Source organism: Molothrus ater, chromosome 4, assembly GCF_012460135.2.
Source record: "Molothrus ater isolate BHLD 08-10-18 breed brown headed cowbird chromosome 4, BPBGC_Mater_1.1, whole genome shotgun sequence".
Taxonomy (NCBI): domain Eukaryota; kingdom Metazoa; phylum Chordata; class Aves; order Passeriformes; family Icteridae; genus Molothrus; species Molothrus ater.
In genome coordinates this window covers 8,014,374-8,041,121 of record NC_050481.2, presented here as the reverse complement: position 1 = coordinate 8,041,121, position 26,748 = coordinate 8,014,374, and the positions used below count along the sequence as shown (strand labels likewise).

Here is a 26,748-nt window from a genome sequence, read left to right as displayed (position 1 = left end):
ACTTGACCCCCTTGAGACAAGGCAGTGCCACATTTACATCTTATACTGCTCCCAAAGTTCAGAAGTCATCTGGAATGTTATGGAGCCCTGGCTCATGCAGGGAGGTGTTGCTAGTTAAAAATGACCATAGTCACACTTGTACTGTCACCTACGCTGTGGCACTGGCAAGCAGATGTGCACACTGAAAGGTCTCCTTGGAAAGGCAGGCCTTGGCATCAGGGAAAGCTGGGCACTTCTCCTAGGACAATTAAAAATGAACCTGCAAAATAATTCTCTTTCATTCATTCAACTGAAAAAAATTGTAATTCATTTCCATCTGACCAGAAAGTATCATTAAAAAGTAGGACACTTTCCTCATTTTAGAGTGCAGGAATGGATACTCTTTTCTGTCACTGGATGTCTTGCTTCTAAACACTGCCAGCCAGTGGAGTCCCAGGGGCTGTGTCTGTTTTTAAAGGATTCTCAGCCTTTCTGAATTCACCACAGAGCTCCTCAGTCATTTCTTGTCCCTCCATATACACCACTTCAGTTGTGTGCTTTACTTGTGCCATGTATGACACAGCATCTGCGCTTCCAAGCACTCTGAAGATGCTGTGTCTCCTTCATTTGAGTGGATATTCAGGTATTTCCTTAAGGTCTTTTTGAGCTCTGTTCAGAGCTAAAGGAAATATCTTAAGCAATGTGCATGATTAACACCCCCTTGGGCTGTGGCACATGGAATGGGTCACACACACATCAGTCCTTCAGCCCTGTGTGTCTGATCACCACATCAGCATTTGTACAGAGCTTACTGGAAATGCCATTTTCTCTGCTCTTTGCAGCTCCAGCCCCATGAACCAGTCACAAGTGTAGAGCAGAGTCAGCTCCAAGTGGCCACGTGCCCACCTTTTCTCCTGTCATACACGAAACCTTGCTATGTGCCCTCCTGCAGGGAAGTTCTAGGAGAGCAGAAGCAGCTGGTGAGAGGAGAAGAGAATATCTTTCCAGAGGCAATGTAAAACTCTCAAGTGAAATATTCTTCCTTTGGCACTGATGCTTTCCTGCTCCCTGTGCTCCAATATGAATAGCTCAATCCATGGTCATAAGGCAACACAGTCATGTGAAGTGGATGGAGCAGGGTCAGCTTAAAGAGTTGTTTAAGGATTTAGATTTCAGGCAAAACTAAAGTTCTAACTGCAAAATGGAACACTAGTACTTGATAACAGTGAGGAAAAAACCTACGACAGCAAAGGAGGATAGAGCATGGTGCATACAAAGCAACATATATTAAAGTTTTTTCCTTTACAGTTGAGTTTCACAGTAGATTAAGTGTTCTTTCAAATTTTACATGCATTTATTCTTTCTCTTTCCATCATGCTAATCACAATTTGATTATTAAAACTCACATTATTTATCACCTCTACCGACAGAAATAACTGAAAAGTTTAATCATTTAAACTCGGAAAAAATCACTAAATTTCTCCAAAATTTATACTGTCTCAAATTTGACAATGACTCTGACTCAGCTCAATTCAGAAAACAGTGAAAGATACACTTAATTTGAATCAAGATAATTTCACTAATTCAGCAGAAAAGAATGAATACTGCTTAAAATGACCCACTTATGCAGTTTAATAGGTGAGGATCAAGCACCTGGCAGCTTTTTTTATTAGTTATAAATTACAGCAAAGCTATCTTCTCTTCAGAGATGCTAAATTGCAGTACTAAATTAAAATACAGCTTTCACAAAGTGCCACATTTCCAGTGCAAAATTTCTCTCTTTTACAAAAAACTATTGTGTTATTTATATTTCTGAATGTTTCAACAGCTAAAAACAAACATTTTGGCTTTAGTTCAAGGAAAGAGCCACCATTCCAGCCCCTCAGGTTGTTGAGAAAACAAGAACAAGTGAATTAAAGGCTCTAAAACTGGAGGACAAATGAAATAATGAATTATTTATTGTTTAAATCTCACGACTACTTAATGCATGGGGCTGGAAACAACTGCCTTTCTTCTAGAAGAAATATATTCTTCTTCCTTTCTTTTTGGTGTGGAAAAAAATTACAGTTCAGGTGGAATACCATAGCTCACACAAGTTATTAATCATTTACAATAGAGATGAATATGCTGGCATCCTTTACGTTTATGAAAATACAGTGATGAACTCGAAGTATGAGCCTGGACTGAATAAAAATAGCTTGAGTACGTATGAAATAAAGTAACAGATCTGTTAAGAAGACATCCACCAAAATAATTGATTTATAAAATTTCAGCCATATAAATAATACATATCTTTGAAAGATATGCTAAGAATGTTAAAATCCAAACATTACATTTAATTCTTTTACACAACCTCAGACACTTTCTAAGAACAGAGTCCAAGGGCAAAGGGCTCTGTTTTGCTGAGGGTTAACTCATGTGTATTTAAAATGATTACAGCCTGAGGGCTGGAGAGGGGTGTTGTAGGGGCTGGGGAAGAAAAGAACATTTCCCTCTGAACAGCATGTACTGTTCCAGTCCTTAAATCTGCCCAGCTAGCAAAACCAACCCAAGTAAGAACAAAGACTATTCTTCTGTCTGGGCAAGAATTTACTCAACATCTTCACTGTTGTATGCACAACTAGGCAGTCTCAGAGCAGCATACAGTATTTAGGCAAATCCTTCATATTTAGCTTCAAAATCTGCAATGCATCTGAAAAGCACAATTTTACACCCCTTTCCCCCCTCCATGTGACAAAGACACTTAGGCCTTGAGCTTGTTTATGCTAATTTGTAGGGTTTCAGTGCCCAAGGGTTTCTGTCTACTTACCCACTCTTCCTCATCATATTCAGAATGATGGGGTATAGAGTCCTGCCTTTTAATCTGAGAAGGATGATCCTGGTGCTGTGCATCAGCCCCTTCTTCTGCACTGTTCCTAGGCACAGCTGGTTTCTTGAGGACACAGCCAGGCCGGGCTGTGTACAGTGCTAAAAGGGCACTTCTGACCAGCTGGTCCTTGAAGGTGTGCACAAATAACTCCGTCTAGGAAAAAAACCAAACGAATGAAAAGGTTAGGCCAAAGAATGAGCTAGTGCAGCAAAGGTTACACACTGAATTATCCTTAGGCTGAGCAGGTATTTGTTTCAGGCCTGCTTGGGAGGCAGAAAACAAAGTAGGCCAACAAATAATGAGGACAATTTCAAGGGTTTTAGAGATACCATCCCATTCTACAATCCCAGTGTTCTAAGGATTAACACAGGAGTACATTATCTGTCATAGAGATCATAATCTTTTCACATTTTATTTCAATTCCAAATTTCACCTCAGACGCGAGCCTCAACACGAACCACTTCCAAGAGTAACCAACCACAGCACAATAATTTCTGACTAAGTGTAAGATAAAACACAATTAACCAGTTTAATAATCTCCCTAAATAAAACCCACCACTCTACAATGCTGAAATAGCAGTATCTGCAAAAGCAGTGTAAGCAGTGTTTCCAGAGATAAATTTTATTACCAGTAGGTGTCTACCCAGATATCATGGTAGGTGACACCTGACTTCAAGCTTGATTTTATGTATATTTTAAAGAAAGGAAACTCTGAAGTAGTCTTCTCGGGTCTTCTGAAGATGCTATTCAATCTCTGTATCATTTTTCCATGTTGACTGTTACAGCTGGAACTTTATCATATGTTTTAAATCCTTCAGCCTCCCTGCATTATTCATCTCCCTTCCACCTCAACAAGAAAAGTAAAATGCTTTGTGCATATTGGCTTCACCATGTCCAGACTGTCACCACTGCAACAGCACTTGCTGTTGCCACCAGTGTGTCAAACATGCCCATCTCCTTTGTCTCAAACACGGCGCCCTATCTCCCGTAGGAGACTTGGCTTCTTCCCTCCATCAGCTGCCAGAACCTATGGAACAGGAGTAGATGAGGTGCAGGGATGCTTCCTTTCACTACAGGGTGTAACAGCTAACAAAGCCACAGGGACAGCTGGGAAGAGTCCTGGTTTTGGCTACTTCAACAACACTGAACAGGGTTCATCTGTCAGAGCAGGGAGAGAGGGCACACCCTGCTGCCACAGAACATCCCACACATCCCAGCCAGAGCTCCCCTCCACAGACACAAGTCCTGCTTCACAGGAGAAGATGGAAATTTCTTTCACAGCACAATTACCTGAATTTATTTATGCCAGGTCAGTGGGATTCTTATTATCCCAGAACATAGAGGATTGCCATGTGCAGGCAGATTCAGGTGCTGAAGTGCCTTCGTGCACACAATCTTAATTAAACAGGGATGTGGAAAGGTATGTAGATAAGAGTCAGAGGATCCAGCCCCAACCAGCAGGAAATGCTAGAAATAAAGGTTGCCCAGGCAAGCTCTGTTCAGCCCTTATGTGCTGCTTGTGCAAAAACTGGAGGAAAAAGTAGCCAAAAAAACCCCAAATCAAACAAGTGTCAAGTGTCAGCATCTCCCTGGAACTCCTGAGAAGATTCCTGGAAGTCTTTTCTGCGAGTTTCTGCACTTCTACTCTTATCCTACCCCTTCTTCATACTACCTGTTCATCTTTTGTATCTACTCCTGCTCAACTTCTTTTTCTTGCCTTCCTGTCTCAATACCCTCTCAAAAGCTTACAGATATTTAAGACAGAAAGCCTCTAAAAAAGTAATGGATTTCTTAAGGCTCCAGCTGCTGGGTTAGGTACTTGAATAAGAAGTTTCTGCTTTTTCCCATTTTCATTTTTAAAAAAAAATAAAAAAATTCTGAATCGTTTCACATGGATGGGCTAAAAATTTTACTGCAAATAAATCTCTACAGTTCTAAAAATAAGAACTGCAGGCACATCTAAGAAAAATTAATAATTTTTTAAAACCAAAATCAGACCTGACTTGGGATTCTTCAGACTTGGCAACACTACTCATCTCCCTGGCAATATTACCAGACCCATTCCTTCTCCTCATTACCAACTTGGTGCCTGAGGGAAAGGGTATTTTTTAACAGTTTTCTTATATGCAGCCCCTCAGGACTGTCTCCTTGTAGTCCTGAATTGCTCTGCAGGACAATTTCAGTTTTCTACATTTCCAACTTCCAGATGGTGCATGCCTGGAGAATGACTTAAGTCTTTGGGGAATAGTGCTATCAAACCCCACCATTCTTTGCCTTACCATGGCACAATGAGATTTGAGGGGTTGTGTGGTAACAGCAAAGCTCCTCTTCAAGACTCTTCTACAGTTCCATTTCAAGAGAGTTGAAACTCCATTACTTGTCTATCCTTAAAAACAGCAATATCATGGTTTTGCTGAGCTTTCATATCTATCTTCCCCACAATGTCTGTTTGAGAGAATTTCAGGTCTCTGGTTCAGAATAGCACTCAAAAAAACTTTACATTTCAAAAAATTATGACAATTGGACAGCTCGATGTAAATAATGCCCACTATGACTGCAAAGTTTATGTAATATAATTGAATAGAAATATTTTATAGGGAAATTTAGTTATTAAAAGAAAATCAGTACAGAAGTGAGACTCCATTTTTTCATGCAGAAACTAAAATAATTCTGTAATTAAATTCCATTCAGAGATCCCATTGGTTTAACAGCAGTCTGTGTTTTAACTTCACTTTCTAACAGCTCAGTACAGCTAAATTTGCAGAACATCACTATTTATGAAATTGCACTGAAATCACAAAATCAGTCTATACAAAGAAATAAAAACTCTGCAAATTCTTTTAGATACTCTACTAAAGAGTATTTCTGCAAACAAAGATAGGCATAGCTGGAAAATTAATTTATCAAGCCTTCTGCAAGCTGCAAATGCTGATACAGTTGTTGATAGCTAAAGGCTTCCTTAATCAATTAACCAAAAGCGATTATAAAAGGTTAGTCTCAGGAAAACACTGCAGTAAACTGTAAATTATATATGGAGATGCTTAAGATGAGAAAATCAGCACCATTTAAGAAGCAGCAGTGGAATTATTTGATATAATTTCCACTTTCAATCCATGCAGCCAGTCCTTCCATTTCCATCATGAACACTTAAATGTAATTCACATTATTGATAATTCTGATTTACTCACTGCTACCTAATAATTATAGAAAGAATTCTTATATATATCAAGTGATATGTTTTTTTAATAAACTTGCAGAATTTAATCACCAGGCAAATAATTTTTATGACTTCAAACAGATGTTTAGTTTCTAAATTTCTATCCAGTTAAAACATAAGAGCATTTATTTTTTACATATAAAAAGTGCAGGAAAGATGGCATAGCAGAAGCACTACATATGCCTCAGGAGTACAAGTAGATATCATGTAATTACACTCAGCAGAGCATGTGCTACTCTGTCTTAAATATAAGCAGGAACACTCTGGTAGTCTTGGTTCTCCAGTCCTGTACCAGACTATACAGACAGAATATTTTAAGACAGCAATATAAGGCTTTGAATTAACTATGAGGGATCTAATTTCAGTATTGTGTGGGTTCACTGAGTTTAGGGCTTTGAAATTTTATTTCCCTTTCTTGAAGTTGTTTCTTGGTCTTTCATCCCCATCTCTCTTCCCCTCTTTACAAGCAGCTGTCCCACCACACTTGCTTCCTCAGCAATCCACCCTATTTCTCTATTCTCCATCTTTTCCTAAGAGTCCATTTGGTAACAGTCAGGGAAGCAGGCATTGAACCACTCCTGCTGCAGTTGTTCAGACAACTGATTTATCTCTGCCAAGCAAAAGGTGGAGGCTAGACAGACATCCATGGAGCACATGGGGTGAGACTTCTTCTGGGAACCTCAGCTCATGTACTAACAGCAATTTAATCCTGGTCCTGAAAAGTTGATATGAACACACTCAACTAAGTCACCAGCTATAAATGTAAAATACCTATGACTTTTGCAAACTGAATGAATTGTCTTTTTTGTCCCTTTTTTATAGCCAAAGTCTCCAGCAGACCATGGTTCAAGCAGTGCTTTAGTACCATGGCTGCCTGCAGCCCCTGTGAAATCATCTCCTCCTCCTGTCCAGAGGCAAATGGCCAGAGAAAACGCACATTCCTTAGCAACCACCCTTTGAATCTTCAGAACAAACACTTCTTTGATTTGCTTTACCTGTGCATACAGATTTCTTTGAACTAACCTCTAACAGAGCAGCTTCACTCGTTCTATGCACAGCTAAAAATTCCCTCCTCCATGCAGAGGTACACTATAATTGTACACTACAACCCCCCTCCTTAAATCCCCCTGTTTCATTTCCAGGCTGAACCCTGCTTTCTTCCATTATCCCTGACATTCACGGTGACTCCAGCCTTCTCAGAGTTAGTGTGGATCCACACATCTGCAACTGAGAGCCATGTTTCTCTCCCCCATGGCTCTTCTGGAATGCCTTCACAGCAAGTGGCCAAGCTCAATATTCATATTTGAAACTGTCCCACTGAACAAGGCACTGCTGGGGTAATGGTGCTCAACAGACCACAAGGGCTGTCACTTCCCAAAAGCTGAAGATACACTGAAATGGTTATTGGTCGTGTTATTAGGCCATACTGGGATCACCTTCCTGAAGGGGTGGCCCAAGGAGAAATGGGAAACTCTTCACAAGCTCTCAGGTCACAGCTAGAAGGGTTCATATTTTTATAGGATAACATATGCTGAGAAGTATTACAGGCTTCAGCTCATCTCCATTATCAGTCTGTGAGACCAGTGGGGAACATTATCTTCTCTAATTTAGAACTAAGGGAACCAAAATGAGGAAGAGTCTACAGCTACAGACAGATGTAATAGGAGAAAGAGAAATAAAATTTGACATCTCCTAGAGCAAATTTCCCAGCTTCTCCCTCCAGTCTGCATCACCATCTCTGATCATGCTGTTATTCTAAACCTTATACACCAACCTGGCTTGAACTACCTCCCATAAGCAGCAGCTTGAAATATAATAGAGAATTAAAAAAAAGAATTCTCAAACTACAAAATTATTTATAATTTTTGATATTTTCATTAACTCCAGTATGTGGCCACTAGAGGATAAAGAAGATACATGAAATTAAATTAATTACACTTTTAAATAAAGGCAATCTTCATAGGTTTCATAATTTTCTACATGGAAGGCCTACAGAAATGCTAAATAACATTATTTTTCTAATAACATTTTGATGCTTATTTTAGCTGAGTTTATTTAACATTTCCTGATGCTGTGAAAGTCAAATGATGCAGAAACCCCCCCTTCCTCCCCAGCAGTTAGAGAGACTTGGTTATTCCATTTTCCATTGCAGTGAGGATTTGAATCTTACTTTTTCTGAAAGCATCTTTAAAGAATTCTTCAAGCTGTCTGGAGAACGCTGGCTTGCAGAACTGAGCAGCAGGTCTGCATGGCTTGATATGAGAGGCTGCAGATGACTGATGTTGCTGAGAACTTCTTTTGCCTTGGCTGTGTTTTCAGGTGAATAGTAAATACACTGGTATCCAGTACTGTGATAACAGAGAGTCACAGAATGTCAAATTCATTTCTGCCATTAACAGCAATGCTTATGGTGCTAAAAATCTTACCACTACTTTTGCAAAAAAAAAAAAAAAAAAAAAAAAAAAAAAAAAAAAAGAGCCAGCTGCCTGAACTTCATAGACACCACTGAAATGCTCCTGCCTTTAAGGGTAAAAACAAACCTTTCCTTGAACAGGAAAAGCAAAAACAGCATAAAACAGCCCACCACCACATGCTCAAAGTAACACAGTACAAAATTCCTTTGAGTGGCTGATCTGAACATAAACCCCCCATATTTTTATGTGTCTCTTTTAAACACTGTAATTCTAGAGATAGAAAATATTTGACAAAGTCAGGTAATAATATCAAAGAGCATAAGGCTCCTTATTCTTCCAACTGAACTCCCCAAAAGAGTATTAACTACCTCACTAAGTCTTTCAAAGTGGGCCATTAATGTTTAATTGATCAGTAGCCCACACCGTGTTTTGATTAGCCTCAGTGATGTCCAGGAAGTGATGATAAGCAGAGTTATCTCCAATAAAAAACAGGTGTCTGATTTGCAAGAAGAAACACAGCAATGGGGTGTGGAAGTGAATTACTTCAAAACCACACAAATGCACACTGCAAACTTCCTACTTTCAACTGTTCAAACTACTGCAATTATTTTGCAGGACTTCTCCTATCCCTTTTTCTTCTTTTCCTCCCTACAAATTATGCAATATCCTCTTATACCATTGTTCTCAAACCATTTCAGACAGCATGCACACACCCACTGGCTCTTGCCTGGAGCACACAGCCCCTCACCTGAACCTCTTGTACCTAACTCTTCCTTTTATAAAACCCTGTTTTAGTCTTTCAGAGAAACTAACCAAAATCTTTTGCAGCTTCAGATTAAAACAGGAAAAAAAGAAACCAAGCACCTCCTGGCACATCACCAATGCCAGAGGAATGTACATACTACTCCCAGCTGGTACTGTTTGTATCTCCCTTCTCTCCTTTTTGTTTTAAGTATTTCAGTCCCTTCAACCCTTTCATCACTGATTTCTTTCTTAATTTTGCATACCAAGACCAAATACTGACACTTGTTTAATCCTCTGAACTTTATGCATTCAGTTTCATTTCAGTCTTTATCCAGATCTCTTCACTACCCCCACTTCCCCTTTGTGTCTTTTATTGAGTGACTTCCACTTGCTTCTCTTTAGTTTTCTACAAATTAGAAACTAAATCTTGATCAGTCCCTTCCAATTCAGCATCTTCTATGATTCTGGCAAAAAAGGATAGCTTCAAGCAGTTTTAAAATTAAGGCTCTTGCTTACATATTTTGCTGAGGTATAGTCTCAACACTCAATTCTAATTTTCTATTCCCCAATATCCATTCTATTTTTCTGTCTTTCACCAATGTCTTCATTCCTAGATACAATTCTTTGTAGAGGCAATCAGGATTAATGTCATCTAACTGAGCAAAGCTCAGCCATGCTACCAGCGACATCTAAATTACAATGCATCTCCAACTTACATGAGCTACTCATGTCTAGTAGAAGTCATAATTCTGACTATTTCAGCAAAATGAATAATATAAACTGTCTCTCCTAATGAATCAGGAAAAACAAACCAACCTCTATCCCTCTGAGTAATAAAGAAACTGCCCCAGTTCTACCTTTGAGGAGGATACCCTGTTAGCGAGATGGACTTCCAGAGTCAGACCGAGCACTACATTCCCTGGAACACTCCAGCAGCAGGCTCAGGAGATAGGGCAGGGACAAAGAGCAATAGTCTATGTCAATTGCAGGGAAGACATAGTCTTAAAAGTCTTGATACTTCTCTAATTCCCCATCAGGCTTTTCCCTCCCTTCATCAAACAGTCTTTTTTGCAGGCTGGATCTGGCTAATGCTGTTATCGAGCTCACCGTGCACATACTCCTTTCTGGGATTTCCCTCAGTCTTTAAATCCTAGATAGTTTTCACTGATCTCCCACAGCTCTAAGCTTCACTGAATATTGCAGCAGAAAAGCTACAAGCACCACTCTAAGAAAGAGGGCAGTAACACCAAAGGTGTGGGCAGTTCTCATTGCAATTAAGTCAATTATAGCTTTTAAGTAAAGGAATTAATGAAGAGAGAATAACTCTTCAGAATGAAGTGTACTACCAGACTGGTAATTATTTAAATAATTTAAACATTTCCAGAACCCTAGAAAGCATGACACAACTTCCAAGTATTTAGTTTCTCTCATAATTTGAGGGCAACATCCTCCATCCCCCTAGAAGAATGTGTAATTATTTTTCAGAAACAACACGTTTGAAGTTTCTGTTGTCTTCACACTGTTGCATCTATGACTAGCTGAGGTTTTCTGTGGCCTTACCCTTCATGAAAAGATATTGCTACTCACAAGTAAGTGACATTCCCTCCTCTGCAACTACTTTTAAAACTTACTGCATAGAGCTGTGGTATGTAAGTACTGTTAGGTAGAAGAGGCAGTTGCCTCTTACAGAGAAACTTTTCACAGGTGTCCTAAGGCACAAACTAGATGAAACTTTAGCATTAGGGTAAAGCCACATGGGTAGGTTCAGTGCAGAATACCAGCAGCATAATGAAAACACACCTCTGATATGTAAATTATGACTCACGTACCTTTTGAAAACTGTATAATAATGCCTTCTGGGTAAAGTTTCAAAGCTTTCACTAAGCATATAAAACCACGCTTGATCATTTCCATATATTGGCACCATCATTAACCATGAACACACGACTGTCAGCAGTCATTTCAGTTCTAAACTTGCTTTAAGGACATTCTTGTGTAATTTTATGTCTTGGGGATGGTTTATATCCCATATCCATTTTTGATTTTTCTTTTCTTTTGTGTCTGGAATAGTCACTGCCTCCACTGGCTCTGGGAGTACCGTGATGGGTGAGGGACAGCCTGGGATCCTGTGGGGCTTGAGGGCCAGGGGCTGCTCTTCCTTCTGGTGGTGGGATTGACACAGCTGCCAGGCTGCATCTTGCCTCTGACTGGATATCTTGCTGCCCTCTGGTTTTTGACTGTTTCTTTTCTTTTTCCTTTGGCACTGTGATTGAGGCTTGCCAGATTGCTTCAATGCTCCTCTGCTTGCTTGGGAACGCAGAGCCGCGGCGTGCCGCACCAGGAGCCCTCAGCCACTGGGCTGTTCCCTCTGTGCAGTCACCCAGCCTCGGGACCAGCCATTGCTGGTCAGCTATCCAAGATAGAGAGGCATTCAGGGCTTTTTTGCTACATTTTAACTTGACCCGAGGGGCACTGAGAGCGGCTCCTTCCCGTGGCTTTGCAAAGGAAAGCCCCTTCCTTCTCTCCTCTCTCCCTGCCGCCATGGCCGTGCGGAGAGGCGGCCGAGCCGGCGCCACAGCGCCCCCTGCAGGCGCGGGGGAATCATCGCAGCCGCCCTGCCCGGCCGGGAGCCACCAGCGCCCCTGCTGGCCGCGCCCGGAACTGCACCGGAGGGGAAAGGGCCCGAGGGCCCAGAGAGGCTGCGGGGCCTTTGTGCCGCTGAGGATGATGATGATGATGATGATGATGATGATGATGGGGCTGCGGGTTTGCCTTGTGATATATCTGTGTGTGTGTGTGTGTATTTATATGTGTATACTCTAGTAAAGAAGTGTTATTCCTTTTTCCATGTCTTTGCCTAAAAGCCCCGTAATTTTAAAGTTATAATAATTTGGAGGGTAGGGGGTTATATTTTCCATCCCAAGGGGAGGTTCCTGCCTTCCTTGGCAGGCACCTGTCTTTCAAACTAAGACCTTAAAATTAATATTAAATTGGCTACATTTTAATTCTAGAGTAACAGAGTTTGTGCCTGAGAATAAATACTGCAATATGGTAAATGTCTAACTTATAATGAAGCTCTGAGTTACTCCACTCCCGCTGTTAACTGCGTAATTTGTGTCACTGAGTTACACTGTCACCATCTGGGACTGGCTTAGTTTTCCAACAATGAACATTTGACCTCCCATTTTTCACAGCCAAACCCACAGACATTAGCATCAAGAATATAGTTAAAGCATAGACAGCAAGTACATCTACCCCTAGATAACTTGAATTTTATGTACCTTATTGAAGATACCAATTCACTGGCTTACTTATGGATCATATGTATTCTGCCTAAAGAGGGAACTTATGATCAAAAATAAATTGCTGCATAGAAAACTCTGGATAATTCATGATCTCAGGAAATAAAACTAAACCAGATGATCAGAGCTGAGGTTATGCAAACAGGCTTGAAAGAAACTAGAAGTTTGAATTTCTTTGGGTTTTTTTTTTATTTCCTTACGATTCCCTTGCCACCTTGGAAATTCTAATGTTGAATATGAGGAAAATAGAATGATGCTGTTAGTTCTATCTATGATGACCAGATGTCCACAAATCCTTATGTACAGTGTGCTGTATGCACACTTCCTGCTGCTTCTCTATTTTTCTTCATTCCTACCTCAATGAAGTCCAATCTCTTTTCCTCACACAGAGGTATACATGCAAAAAATAGGGTAAAGTGAGCAAAGAATAACATGAAAATTGTTAGGCATGGCAGGTGTTTCCTTTGAGAAGAAAGATTACAATTAGGTCAAACATAGATCTTTATTATTTCAGTATCTCTGGGACTTTCTGTGAAATGGTACCATTTCTGATTCCTCAGAGAATGGAAATGGGTTGAAGGCTACAAAATTCAGGCAGTAGGAACACAGAATATTGCAACATTACTAAAATATCTGGTCACCAAACAGCTACCTTACTGAAGGAGCACACCTCATATCTTTACGAAAAATCTAGGCCTCAAACAGAAATAGTCCTTTTAGACTGTTCAAACCCAAATTAAATTAATTAAATTAGTATAGCTTTGGGGGAAAGAACCTAACAGAAAATGTTTTTCAGTAATGTTCCAGTTTAAACATTTTGCAAACTTAAAGCAGGATCATTTCCAAACAGCTTGCTAGAAATTATGTACAAATCCACAGTGAATCACAGCACCTAATGCAGCTTGTATGCACCTCTTTTTCTTGATGGTTAGAGTAGGGGGCATTAAAAATTTGCAATCATAAGTCTATGTACTTTGGTTAAAACAGAGATGATTGAATTAGATTTTAAATAAGGAAAAAAGGTCCTTTGTGTATCTTGAAAGTAATTTATGAACACTTCAAGCAGTGAGGCACTATATGGGTATAACTTAGAGAATGTCTGATTTAAATGTTTCTGCACAGCTAAACTCTAAAAACAATAATTTGTTGTGCCATCTAGACTGATGAGAAGAGAAGCCCTTCCATTTGCCAGAAGAAGAAATAATCTATACTATCAAGCCAAAGAGACTGTATCAGAACAACTGCCTGACTTTTTCTTTTATACAGATATAGGAAAAGAATGAATTAAAATAACATACCAATACAGAATAATGAAAAATATTCTAAAATAAATGTATATCATACACAAATAATTAATATTCTGCAATTAATTATCATACTTTATTCATCCTACTTATTTTAATGTAAATGCTATCATGCCTAAACAAAAATTTAAAAAAGTGTCAATTGTTCTTACTCGTGTTATGAAATTCACTCTTTGTTACTAAAGGGATGGACATACTAGAGCCATGCCTCATAGACTTGACTGATGTTTGTAGTGGAAGGGCCTTTGATTTGTCTCTTTGGTACAGATGAAGAATAGGATGCAATAGAATGGGCTTCAGATCACATAGCAGAAAATACTATATTTTCACCTAAAAGAAAAGCCTTTCTTGCTCTTATTTCAGACCCGCTTTTTTTTTTTTAATGTGCCTTTTAAAAAAATTGGACACGACATTCCTGATGGTAATAAATGAGAGAAGAATTGCAAAACCACTGCATTTTTGTAAATATTATTATACAGGGCTTTCCCTTTGTGTCTGCACAAAGATTCATATTCTGTGCAAAAGAAAACATGCCAAAACTATCTTCAGATACACATTTTCCACATTCTTCTGTTTGATAAACTTTCACAAAACATATGTCTCAGTCTTCTTTTTGTCTTGCAACTGCAAATGCTACCATATAACTGTTTCTCTTTGTTAATTCCACAAGTCTAAGACTGAGCAAGAAATACATTGCAATATGCTGACACTGTTGAATATTTTGATAAACTGCTCTGATAATCAGACTGAAGGTCAAAAACATGCAAGGCAATTCTGTCACATCTTGACAGCTACTAGGATTGGCTGAGAACTAATCTCTTCCCACATCTTATGCTAGGTCTTCAGCTCAGATAGCCATCAGAGAAAATGGCTGCTGAATCTGCATTTTTTTCTGTTCGTTCTACATTCTGACTGACATTGCAAGGTGTCACTTCTCCCCTTCAACAAAATCTTCAGAAAGTATGGCCCCATCGTAAAACAGGAAATTTAAATTGCAAAAGGTGCCCCTGGGGACACAATGTGTCCTCAAAACACCTTCATGCAGCGAAATAAACAGGTGCATGCGTAGTAACACTGTTGACACCAGAGTGAAATAAATTTGTCCATTATAAGATTGAGAATGCTCCTTTCATGTATTTATTTAAAGCAGACCCCCTCCTGAATATTCATTAGGTGAGATTGTATTGAGAGCTTGCTTACTCCTGTCTTTCAAGTCACACAAGTTCTTGAAGTTGAAAAACCAAAACATGGGAGTTTTCTCTGAGCTGCTCTCAAAGATAGCAGGAAAGATGAATTTTGGAGGCTTCCTACTTTCTGCTTTGTGGAAGCTCATACACAAGTGACCATTTCCCCAGTGATTGGCAAGTGATTAGATGAAAACTGCAGTGCACTGTTTTCAGTGCTCAAACTTCAGTTTCCTAGCATGACTAAGGCTCATTTTTTAGGAAGAGCCTGACAGGACAGTAGCATAGCTACCCTAGGTATATCATCCTGAAGACAGACTTTTGCTTTTCCCTGAGAGCCCAGCAACACAAAGGAAACTGTCGGAGTAAACTTCTTGTACCCCATCCTTAAAAACTGCCAAAACACAGGTGTTTCTGAGGAATGCAGGAAAATCTAAGCAGCAGAGCAAATGTAAAGTGATGTGCAAGCTCTTGACATGGCCTGAAATGCCTTGACAGAACCTGTACAAAGCTCTCACCCATCATCTCCTCCCCCCTATTACCAGCAAGTAAGAAACATGGGCAATGTCTAGTGATGCCTATGAGATATTGCAATGTGTGTTCTTCCAGGAAGACATTCTCTTCCCTAGAAAGCATTTTCTCTTTTCTCCAACGAAGAGAAATCACAGAGAAGAATTTGTCTCACAGCTATCCTCTATTTTGAGAAGCCGCACTCTGCCAGTATGGATATGCTGCAGGACTGAGCTAGTAAGAAATGGTTCATTTTCTGAAAGCTGAGCACTGTGAGAACTGTAATGGTACTTTATATCATATGACTTTAAAGGATTATGTCTATTATATTATTTCTATCTTGCGGCTTCAGTTATAAATTATTATGATAAAAACCCACAAACCACTATTGCAACTATATTAATCAGATCGTAAAGGAGCAGATACTTGAAGAAATGTCTTCAGACATTTTCTTCAGCAGAAAACATGTACTTTGTAGGCCTTCATGTGATGGGGATAAGGCTGCCCATACCAGTTTGCTGACAGCAGAATATTAACACAGAGTTTATTGATGTGTCTTACGTGATCAACATGATGTACACGTTTTGTTGGCAGGTTTCAGCATCAGAGGTGGTCAGGGAAATGAAAGATTTTTGAAGATTTAATGGGGTTTTTATACTGCAGAGTGCAAGCAAGACCCCCTCAATAATACAGCTTTCAAAGCAACTAGATCTGCTGGGTTTTGTTGGATGTTAATATTAATGCCAACTCCTATTCAACCTAGAAGTCAACAGCAGATTTGAATAATTTTCCTTTTATTCTTGATGATATTTTATCCATGAAACTTTTTTGAGCATTGACTATAATGGAATTAATTTTCTCTGGACTGTCATGATAATTTACATCAGAGTACTTCCTCCCTGCTTTCCCTTTGGAATACTGTAACACCACAGAGTTAGCACCGTCAGTTGAAGCACTGAGCTGTCACAACTACAGGTGCTGCCAGCGACAGCTGTGCCTGCTTGGAAACCTGAACAGCCATAGCAACAAACACAAATACATCCAATTCTTAGGAAAAGAGGTAACTAACACTTCTGTGCATGTTCAACAGTGAACAAAGCATTTGAGTTCCACAATAAATGGAAACCTTTAGTTCTGATTAGTCTTATTTTGGCTTTCTGAAGAATAAGAGTAGTTTGTTTTTTCACAGTGTACTAAAATACTGTTATCTTAGCATACACCCAGGCCTGTCAGAAATAAAGCTGCTACCTTAAGTTAGTTTCTGTATTTAAAAATTGTCTACAGGTACATTCCTCTTAGCACAAGAACTGCCAAAGAGATACCTCATTCTGAACAGCAGGTTTGCAAGTACTGATATACCTCCAGCTTACTAAAATACAAGGAAAAAAATCATAACTTTGAATCATTAAGGTTGCAAAAGACCTCCAAGATCATCGAGTCCAACCTTTGACAGAACAACCACCGTATCGACTAAACCACAGCACCGAGTGCCAACTCCTGTCTTTTCTTGAGCACTTCCAGGGATGATGACTCCACCACTTCTCTGGCAAGTTCCAATGCACAAAAACCCTTTTCATGAAGAAATCCTCCCAACCTGAACATCCTCCAGCACAGCTTGAGGTAGTTTCCTGTGTTTATTCAAAATTAGTCTTAACACTAAAAGTAGTGCGTGCTTCAATTTTCATCAAAGCAGGGGAAAAAAATGAAATATTTTATGAATGCAGTGTTCAATCCTACTAGATTTTCATCTTCTATTCATTCAGCAGGATAAACTGTTTTGTTATTCAGTGAGCTTATGGCATTTTAATGCAACCTTAATGGTATTTTCCCAGCTACTGGAAAGAATACTTACTTTCGTCTTTCAGCCTCAAATTTACTCAGCAGTTTCCGGAGACCACCATTCTTAAATCCTTGGAAATGTGCTGCTGGGGCTCCCACAGTGATAACATCATACAGAGCATCTGGAATGGGAATAGAGGAACACAGACATTCCAATGTTTCTATTCCTAAATCATGGCAACACTATGACATCTATTCCACAAAAAGTAAGGATAAGTCTATATAATTTCCAGGGAATAATTGATAATCCATGTCCCAAGAAGGCCTAAGAGCTAATCAATCTTTCTTTACAGCCACCTGCACACTTTAAAGCGTCCATTTGATTTATGGCTATATCTAAATTATGTGCCACTGAGTAGAACAATATTCCAGCTCTGCAGTTTACAAAGCTGACAAGTAAATTGGCCCATTGTGTATTTCATTTTATTGCCCCTTTCATTATTTAACTTGTACTCATGTTGAGATGCACAGATTCAAGCATTTTAGAGTCAAAAGAGACCATTATGATGGAATAGTCTGACTGAATAACAGAGACTACAGAATTACAGCTAATAATTCCTGCATCAAGCCTGTCTCTTGGTTGAGTGAAGGCATCTCTTTGTTTAGGCATCTAATCTTGATTAAAAGATTTCAAGTGACAACGAATTCGCTGCATTCCCAGAGAAGTCAATTAGGCTAGTAAAAATCCCTATTCCTTTTCTAGGTTGAATTACATCTAGTTTGGATGTAATGTTACTGTACCTTCAGATATAATGGTGTTTAATGCTAAATTGGTGAGCCCTGCTCTATGACAAACACTTTTTATATATGTTTATAAACACAGAGAAAGTCAGTTGTTCTCAGCTGAGAAGCTACCAGAATAGGAAATAAATCACACTAATGAAACGCTTGCTGAGAAAACAATCTGTTGTCTCTTTCTGTATATACCTGATGCCTTAAGACATAGGGGATGAATTCTTTGTGTGGATATATGCTTACAGAACTGGAGGTGAAACATCATTTTTCAAAGAGCTTGTGATTGATTGTCAGTGCAGAGATGAAGATTTCATTACATCCCACACCACACTATTTTTTCTAAGTTTAAATTTCCATTTACAGTAAGTACCTGTTTTGTACCTGAACTTACTGGAGGTATAAAAATGCAGTTCAGAATGCCTCATCCTTAAAACGTATTTCCAAAGGAAACATTACAGGATGTTTTTTGAGCACTGTTTTATTCCTCAAAGAAGTTTCCCATGTAAATTAAAATCTAGACCTCTCCTAAAATAGAATTTGCATTCTGATGATAAATATCCCCAGAAGCATGAGCACTGTACAAATGATTCACAGTTAATGAACTATGCTTTACTTCCTGAGCTGAACCTCAGAACATATTTGCTCAAATTGATTTGAGCTCTAATGAGTTGGTGACTCTTCAATATCCACTTAAAAGGAGAAGTGACATAATTTCATTCGCCTAAGGTGAGCTTCAAGATTCTTAAATAGCCCATTCTTTTCGGTGTCTATACAGATTATCCATAATACATATTCTTCAGCTATTAGGACTCCACTGATACTTGACAATAAGGAGTTCTGTTGCTTAAAACAGCAGTGGCTTGAAATCAAGATAAGAGACAAACTCATCAGGGCTCTGAAAATGTTTTGAGATATCTCATGAAAGAACAGAAAAACATTTAAAAGACTAAATGTTTTTGACCCTGTGTATAGTTACTTTGGGAGGCGGGGGGATTTATCCAGAAGGGAGCCTTTATTCAGCCTGTGGTCTCTGCTCAGCATGGTCGAGGAGCAGCTGTCTGAGACAGAAACACACCCAGCACAGCTGAGTACCTGCCTCACACCACCTACATGGAGAGTAAGGATGGCAAAGGATGAGGAGCAAACATCCACGCCTGGTGATGGGCACGGGGCAGTCTCACTCCCATTTTGCAGAGCACAGTGCAGCAGAGTGCTGCATGGCTTGGGAGGAATGCCTTGTGATGTGCTCTACTCACACATCAGTGGAGCTCCTTGTGAAGGACATGCAGTGTCAGCATCAGTGCACTGCTGCAGGAGTGCTCCAGTAACTCATAACCATCAAGCAAGAGCAGGCTACTGCTGACACCCCTCTGCAGTGAAGACAGCTTAAAACGCAGCAGAGCACCACAGGAGTTGTATCTTGTCAAGAACAGCTCAATCCCAATTTTGAGTCAACCTGCCTTCCTCCACAGGAGGCAGCCAGTGTCTTACACTGGCCAGATGCAAAAGCAAAATCACTTCAGTTCACCAAATCTATTTAAAACAAGCACATATTGTAAACAGGAACAAAAGCAACGCTATGTCAATATATAGATTTAAGCTCTCTAGTATGATGAACAGAGCACAATGTGGGGTTTATCAAATGGATAAAGATACCATTGACCCATAGGAAAACAGTATTTTTCCTCAAAGCTATTTCTACTGAAAGCTTAAGCACACTTTCTCTTCCATTTCAGTACTCAATAACAACCCAAACAAAAGTTCAGGAAAAGTAAACCTATTATTATACATGTCAAACACAAAAAAACCCACATAGCAATGTGCATATACAATAGATGGGATTAAAACGCATCTTGCATTCCCAAAATTAAGGTATCTGATAGTGTAAGGGTTAATGACACCTCTGTGGATCATTAGCTTGTTTAAATGCCACCTCCATGAATTTTTATTCTCCCCCTTCCAATGTCATTCTCCTGGTTATATTCCAGGTGTCCTTTGATATATGCCAAGCAAAGCATGAGCTGAGAAAGACCAACTTAATATCGAAGTGCTGCCTATTCCAGATTGATTAGCAGTTGCCAGAAACTGTTTAGACTGTATCTATCTAGTACAAGACCCAGGGAACATTAGTTAAGTAATAGAGGCAGAGTTTTATAATTTGAAGATCCAAATTTGGAAGACAACTAGAACAAGTCTAACATTTATCTCTTCCTGTACCCTTTTTTGATTATCGATTAACCACGTACGCCAAGCAAAATGGTTTTGGAGAAGAAGGGAGAAAATGCATAAAAAAGCAAAACAAAACTCCAGTACTGTAAAAGTTGTGGGTGCTTAAGTAAGTCACAGATTTCATTCCTCTTTTCTTTTTATTTAGCAAATAGACATACAGTGTCCTGTTCACAAAGAGGGTTTTTTGAAAAGACAATGTTAAGCTTCTGGCCACCATTACAAACCTAAAAATCCTTTTGAGTTAATTAATTAACCTGAAAACATTAAATTAAAATCTGTTATCACATTATGTCACTATAAATCCCCATCTTGTTGAAGTATTTGGAGGCACAGTTTTTTAGTAAAAGAAATAACAAAATATTGAACCAACCAGTATCTAACAGATAATTGGAAGCCCCTGTGTCCCAACTTAGAAGGGGATGTACACTCACACAGTATAAAACAGGAATTTTACCACTGTTTGTACTTACTGTTTTACAATCTTAGATGCAGAGTGTATTAATAAGGCAAAAACCTTAACAGAATGTAATTTCGGTGTTTGTAGTTACAGCAAATTTAACAGATCTCAATTTATCAACAAATTATTCACTGTGCCGTGATTTGGTCATATATATGTATCAGTATAATCTCTGATCTGTAAAGGAAGCTGCTAAAATCATTTGCAAGTGGCAACAACAGAATTCTGTGTTAAAAAGAACCACAGATCATGTTACAGAAAGTGATCCCCCTTTCCAGGCAATGTTGGAAGTTTGCAGTGTTTTCACTCAGCACTGAGCAAAGACTTACATGGGGTAGGTGGGCATGACAGAGCAGCACTGCATAAGCTGATTTAGAACCAAGCAGTGCTGGGCTCATTACAACTTCCTAAGAAATAGGACAAATTAGGTTTAGAAGTAATACTGTTCTTTATGGAACCATTTAACTCCCATCACTTGGGCTGGGGAGCTCATGCCAGCAATCTCTGGGAGGCAAAGGACTGCATTGTGCTCTGCCACTATCTCTGGTGGCACACTGGCAGGGATGGGGCTGGGGGGGAGAAGAAAAACCACCTTAAAAAAAGAGCATTAAGTCTGGCTTTTACAGCATTATGGATCACAATGAAAAATTATGTGGGTGCCTGAGAAGGACATGACTCTTACTGAGCATTGTGCAGCGTGTCACCACGAATCATGACAGGTCTGCACTGCTACAACAGAGTACTTTTAACCATGCATAGGTTACCAATACATTTCAGTGAGCATATATTCTGCATTTACTTATTTGCTTGAAGTGTCATAGGAACAAAAAGAGCACATCCCTGGAATCCATTTTTAGAAAGGAATTTAGAAGAAATTTAGTTAACCAGCCCTTAGTTTTCCAAGATGTGCAGTAAATGTCCACAACTTGTGGCATCAGAAGATGAGGCAGGGAAATTCCTTGTAGAGCTTTGACATTGGATGTGATTTCTAAATTTCAGTGAAACTGTATTTCAAAGCATACTTAGTCATACTTGGGGAATTTCTTTACCTTTCAATCGAGGACTATGCACATGCATTCTTTGCAGATGAAGATTTATTGGGATGAATTCTAGTGTTTTTTCTCCTTTGCTACAGCTTGATTTAAAGGAAGAACCTGAAAAACAAAAGTTTAAGGAATCATTGTCTTAAGCACCCAGATGTTTTTGTATTCCTTTTCAAGTGAGACGATACTTGCATGCGAGGAGTCGTCTTTAATTTACCTTCAATGGGTAATTATATATTACAAGATGAAATGTTCACTAACTGAGTCTCAGCATGTTTCCATACTGGAAGCAACAAACCAGCATTTAATTCACAGAGCAATCTAACTTTTCTATTCTAGGAGATAGATGCTTTTCCCTGCTGTCTGAAATCAGTCTGTAGTCTGCTGGAGACAATGTAGCAGTTAATGTGCATTGTGTTTATTCTGGGCTAAATCTGCAAGGTTACAGAGCTATGTGGCACTGCATTTTTCCAAGTAAGTTTATTTTCTTCAAAGAAAAGTATTATATCGAATAGGCTATGTGTTCTTCCTAGAAAGGTCAAATAAAGAAACACCAACTATCTTAAGGAAAGCTATGTATTTGTTCACAGGAGGTATGATGCCTTGGAAAAACAACAAAAAAATATTAATATGTCTGCATATTTCCAAAACATTAGATTTTGAGTAGTTTTTTGGTAGTGTAAAGGAATATAATTAAAGTTTGACAGTATGAAAATATAATTTACCTGAAGACATTTAATACAGAATCTGTATAAAATAAAAGGGTGCAGATTAGGAAAGAGAGGTGGCCTTGTCTTCTAACACAGGCAGCCCAACATTTACCTAAGCCACTTTTTCAACATCCTGTCATTTTGCCAACTATTAATTATTAGAACTAAAATTCCTCTCATTCAGATAGAATTTTTAAATAAGCTTTGCCAAGGTTCAGCCTTTTTTTGAAGCAAACACATAAAAAGATAAAGAAAATATTTTAAATTGTTTTTTGCTTGCCCAGTCAAGAGTAGCTAGTGTTTATCTGCTCAAACTTAGCCATAGGACTAAGCACTGAGCCTCCCAATAGAAACCACTCTGCCAGAGGGCACCAGCGATGCTCCAGACCAGCCAAGCTTGCTTAGGCTGCTCCCAAAGTTTAGGAACCAAATCTGTGCTTTAGATTTACCTGAAATTACTGGGGTTTTTGTTTCCTAACCCTTATATCTTCCTGGTATGTTTCCTTACAATAAAATGCTTAACATTCTCTAAAATTCTCCCACTACTGAGGATAAAAGTGTTTGCCAAAACAACTGAAATCTGAAATAGTTTTAACTTTCTTAAACATCCATTTTCAATAAATATGCTGGTAAACCAAAATTGCTGTCTAACACGAATGTGGCTATCTCATACTTCCACAGCAATCTCTCAATTTCAAAAAGAAATTAAGCGCTCTCCTAACAGCCTTCTCCACTAAATTCCCAAATAGTTTGGTTGAGTTGAAGTGGGTATCACCCAAAAAGCCCAACAGGAGATTGTGTTGGGGAAGCATGAGCATATTTTGGAGAAATTTTATTTGCAGGTGCTATCTGCCCTTCTGAACAATTCAACACAAACTCAGGCAATATTCTAAGATGAAGAAAGACACCTGCACTGGCTAAACTGAAAAGCAAAATGGTTTTTTGCATGCCTTGAAATATGTAGACCTGAAAAGTCTGAATTAAAATTGTGCTCACGTCCCTAATCTTAGCAATTTCTACTTCATAAGTACTTGAATGTCAAGTAGCTACAATGTGCTGCCAACATAACCATTTTTTCAACTACAGTATTAAATCAAATCTATGTCTGGCTCGCTTTTCTAATCAAAGAATACAATCTTGTATTAGGTCGCTTTGTTTTCTGATTAATGTCCCTTTCTCTTTTACATGTGCTGATTCGCTCCTCCTGGACAACCTCAGTTTCCCAGGACCACATTACTTCTCTCAAGACCCAATTAAGATGGGTCCTTTAACATTATAAACCCTTTAGAAAGTCACTTTGCACAATACAGGTCTTGCAGGGTTTATATCTAATAGATTATATTGTCTATTTTTTAAAATCTCAAAATGTCCTTTCAATATTTTCCTGCATGTTATAATTATTACATTGGATCTGTCATTATCTGTATTTATTGGCTTGTTTATGACACTTTATGGAGTGCTTTCAAGATTAATTAGCCAAAGACTGAAAATACATGTAGATATTATTTAAAACAGAATCACAGGAAGTGTCATACTTGGTTAGACAGTAGATGCCAAAATTGGAACTGGGATATTCTGATGATAGCAAACAATCATAAATACAAGAAATGTCACTTCTGCCCACAAAATGGAAATAATTATACAACATTTAGTGCAACACAAGAGCTTTTTTTCCCCCAACAAATATTTAAGCAGTTGACTAACTGCTTTCAAAAAGCTTACTTTCACTTAGGGACTGTTTTTTTCATACACTTAAATCAGATTTCTCTTTTTCTGTGACCAAGCATCTCTGCATCCAGCTCTGGGCTCCCAGCACAGGAGGGACATGGACTTGTTGGAGTGAGTCCAGAGGAGGTCACAGAGATGCTTACTGGAATAGCTCAACTTGGAAAAGAGATTTCAGGCTGATGTAACTGCAACCTTTCAGTACATGGAGGGAGCTTACAACAAAGCTGGAGCGGGACTATTTGCAAGATCATGTGATGACAGGACAAGGGGATTCAAACCTACAGTGGGGAGATTTGGATTAGACATTAGGAAGAAATTCTTTAATGTGGAGGGAGGTGAGACACTGGAACAGGTTGCCCAGAGTAGCTGTGGATGCCCCCTTGCTGGAAGTATTCAAGGCCAGGCTGGATGGGAGTTTGAGTAACCTGGTCCAGGAGGGTTAGAACTTGATAATCTTTAAGGTCCCTTCCAATCCAAACCATCCTTTGCTTCTAAGATTTTTATGTATTTTATTCCCAGTGAATATACCAGTATTTTATAGGCTAACAATCTAGTAAGCTCTGAAATATTCCAGATAAAATCACAGATTCCTACCTGTATGCTTCCCAAGCTCTGCAAGAGTGTCCTGGTACATGCTCAACATCTGATCACAGTGAGCAATTACACTTTTGCGCATGTTGTCCCAGTGAGGAGCAAGTTCTCCCAGGTCTTTAAGCTCCTGATTCCTGTACCAAAAAGCAAAAAGAGAAGGCACTAATTAGCTCATTAATCTACTAAGACTCATCCAAATTATTCTAAAACAAGTTTGCTACAAAACATCAGAAAGATTTCCTAATTGAAATAAAATCTGTTTTCAGAATGCTTGTAAGATCTGCTTTTCGTCTCTGTTTTACAAGTACGCAATAAATTATGTCAGTAGATAATGCAGTAACTTTTGTGTTCAAAACTCATCTGGTATAAATGCAGTAACCTTCAAAATGAAATCCTATTTCTCTCATGAAGGAAAGAAGGCTTCCAGGCTCCAGAGAGCTGTGCTCAGAGCAAGTAACTTTTTGTGAAGAAATATTAAACACCATTGGAAAGAATATGAAGTTTCTTTTTCCTGCAAAAATTCAGTATAGTTGTTTTGATGCACTACTCTTGGTATACTTTCATAAACACTTCATAAACATATTTCTAGCAGTGTTCCTACAAATTCAGTTTAATCAAGACATCAGCTCTCACCACATTTCTTCAGGATTCAAAACAAAATATACACAAAAAACCCCAACACCAGCTCCCTAAAATGTCATGTCCAGCCTTACATGTTCATCAGGTCAAAAAAGCACTGCTATGGTAACCAAACATGTCACTGGAAATCCAAAAGGAAATCCTTTAGTAAATTATCAGTTTTCCTGTACACTCTTGAGAGCTGACCTGAGTAAAATAGAGATCATCTGAATTTCCTGCACAAACAAGCTTAGTACTTTGGGCTTTCTGTTTGGTTTTTCCTCTTGCAGAGGAAGTTTCTCCTGTATCTATCCCAAAGCTATTTTGTGGGACTTGCTTTTAAGGAAAACAAAAGATCTTGAGTCAGTCTTCAAACATCTGGAATTTTGCAGGAGAAAATGTTTGCAACACAACCAGTTTTCTTTATTTTCCTTGGAGCATCAAGAAGAGTGTTTCACTGCAATTCTTGGAAGTCTCCAAAAAGTCTTCCAGAAGACAGCTCTTGCATACAGAAAAATTATGTAAGAAAAAGCAAAAATGGGGGAGAAGAGGTGGAAAGAGGAAGGAAAAGACCAGTAAGCTTGCAGCACAGGAACACAGAGCTCCCTTATGTGAGTAGCAGATCTGACCATTAGTCAAAAAATCTTAAAATTACTTCTTAAATGGAACAGCAGCACACTGGTGATCTTTTCCCCATCATTATTAGCTTTGCATTAGTGTGAACAGTGCAGTCAGAATAAGCTCCATGGGCATACCTCTGCTCCTGGTGTAGATGACAATCAAAACCAAACAGATTGCACTGGAAGTGGAATTAAAGCATTTCATTTATACGCGTTCTTGAAAATATCACCATGGAAACAAAGATACAGCACATGAACTTGCTGACAGTTTGTGTTAATGATATTATTACTTTTTGCCATTTAAGTGCTCCTGAAGCTGCACCAATTAAACTTTCCTCCAACAATACAAACTAGTAATGTATAAGAACAATCTGCCATGAAGGGATATGAAAGGATAAACCAAACATTCTCAGTGACCATTTTCTTTGCCAGTTTTTAGCAGTATAACATGAGGTTCTCTTTCAATTAAAATCTTAGGGCTTCCTTGTCCTGTAAAATCTTCCTTCTTCCTGTAAAATTTGTCAGGGTATGCAATTTTGTTCATGTGCAGTGATAATATTTTGGCCCTTAATATTTAAGGTGTCTGATTTAATAGTTTTGGCAACAATGTTTGGACCTGGCTAGCTTCCAAAACTTGACTACTCCTTCTGTATAG

The 26,748-nt window shown here is 38.8% G+C and overlaps 1 protein-coding gene across 2 annotated transcripts in view; it reads right to left on the bottom strand.

Annotated features, from left to right (window-relative positions):
* The window catches only part of INPP4B (inositol polyphosphate-4-phosphatase type II B), a 286,348-nt gene that overhangs the window by 58,979 nt on the left and 200,621 nt on the right, over positions 1 to 26,748 (bottom strand). For both annotated transcript variants that reach the window (XM_036383013.1, XM_054514677.1), the window contains exons 11-15: positions 24,859 to 24,989; positions 21,833 to 21,937; positions 17,376 to 17,484; positions 8,236 to 8,413; positions 2,789 to 3,001 (exon numbers count right to left, since the gene is read on the bottom strand). In XM_036383013.1, the coding sequence (XP_036238906.1) occupies positions 2,789 to 3,001; positions 8,236 to 8,413; positions 17,376 to 17,484; positions 21,833 to 21,937; positions 24,859 to 24,989 (736 nt within the window). The remainder of the gene's footprint in view (positions 1 to 2,788; positions 3,002 to 8,235; positions 8,414 to 17,375; positions 17,485 to 21,832; positions 21,938 to 24,858; positions 24,990 to 26,748) is intronic.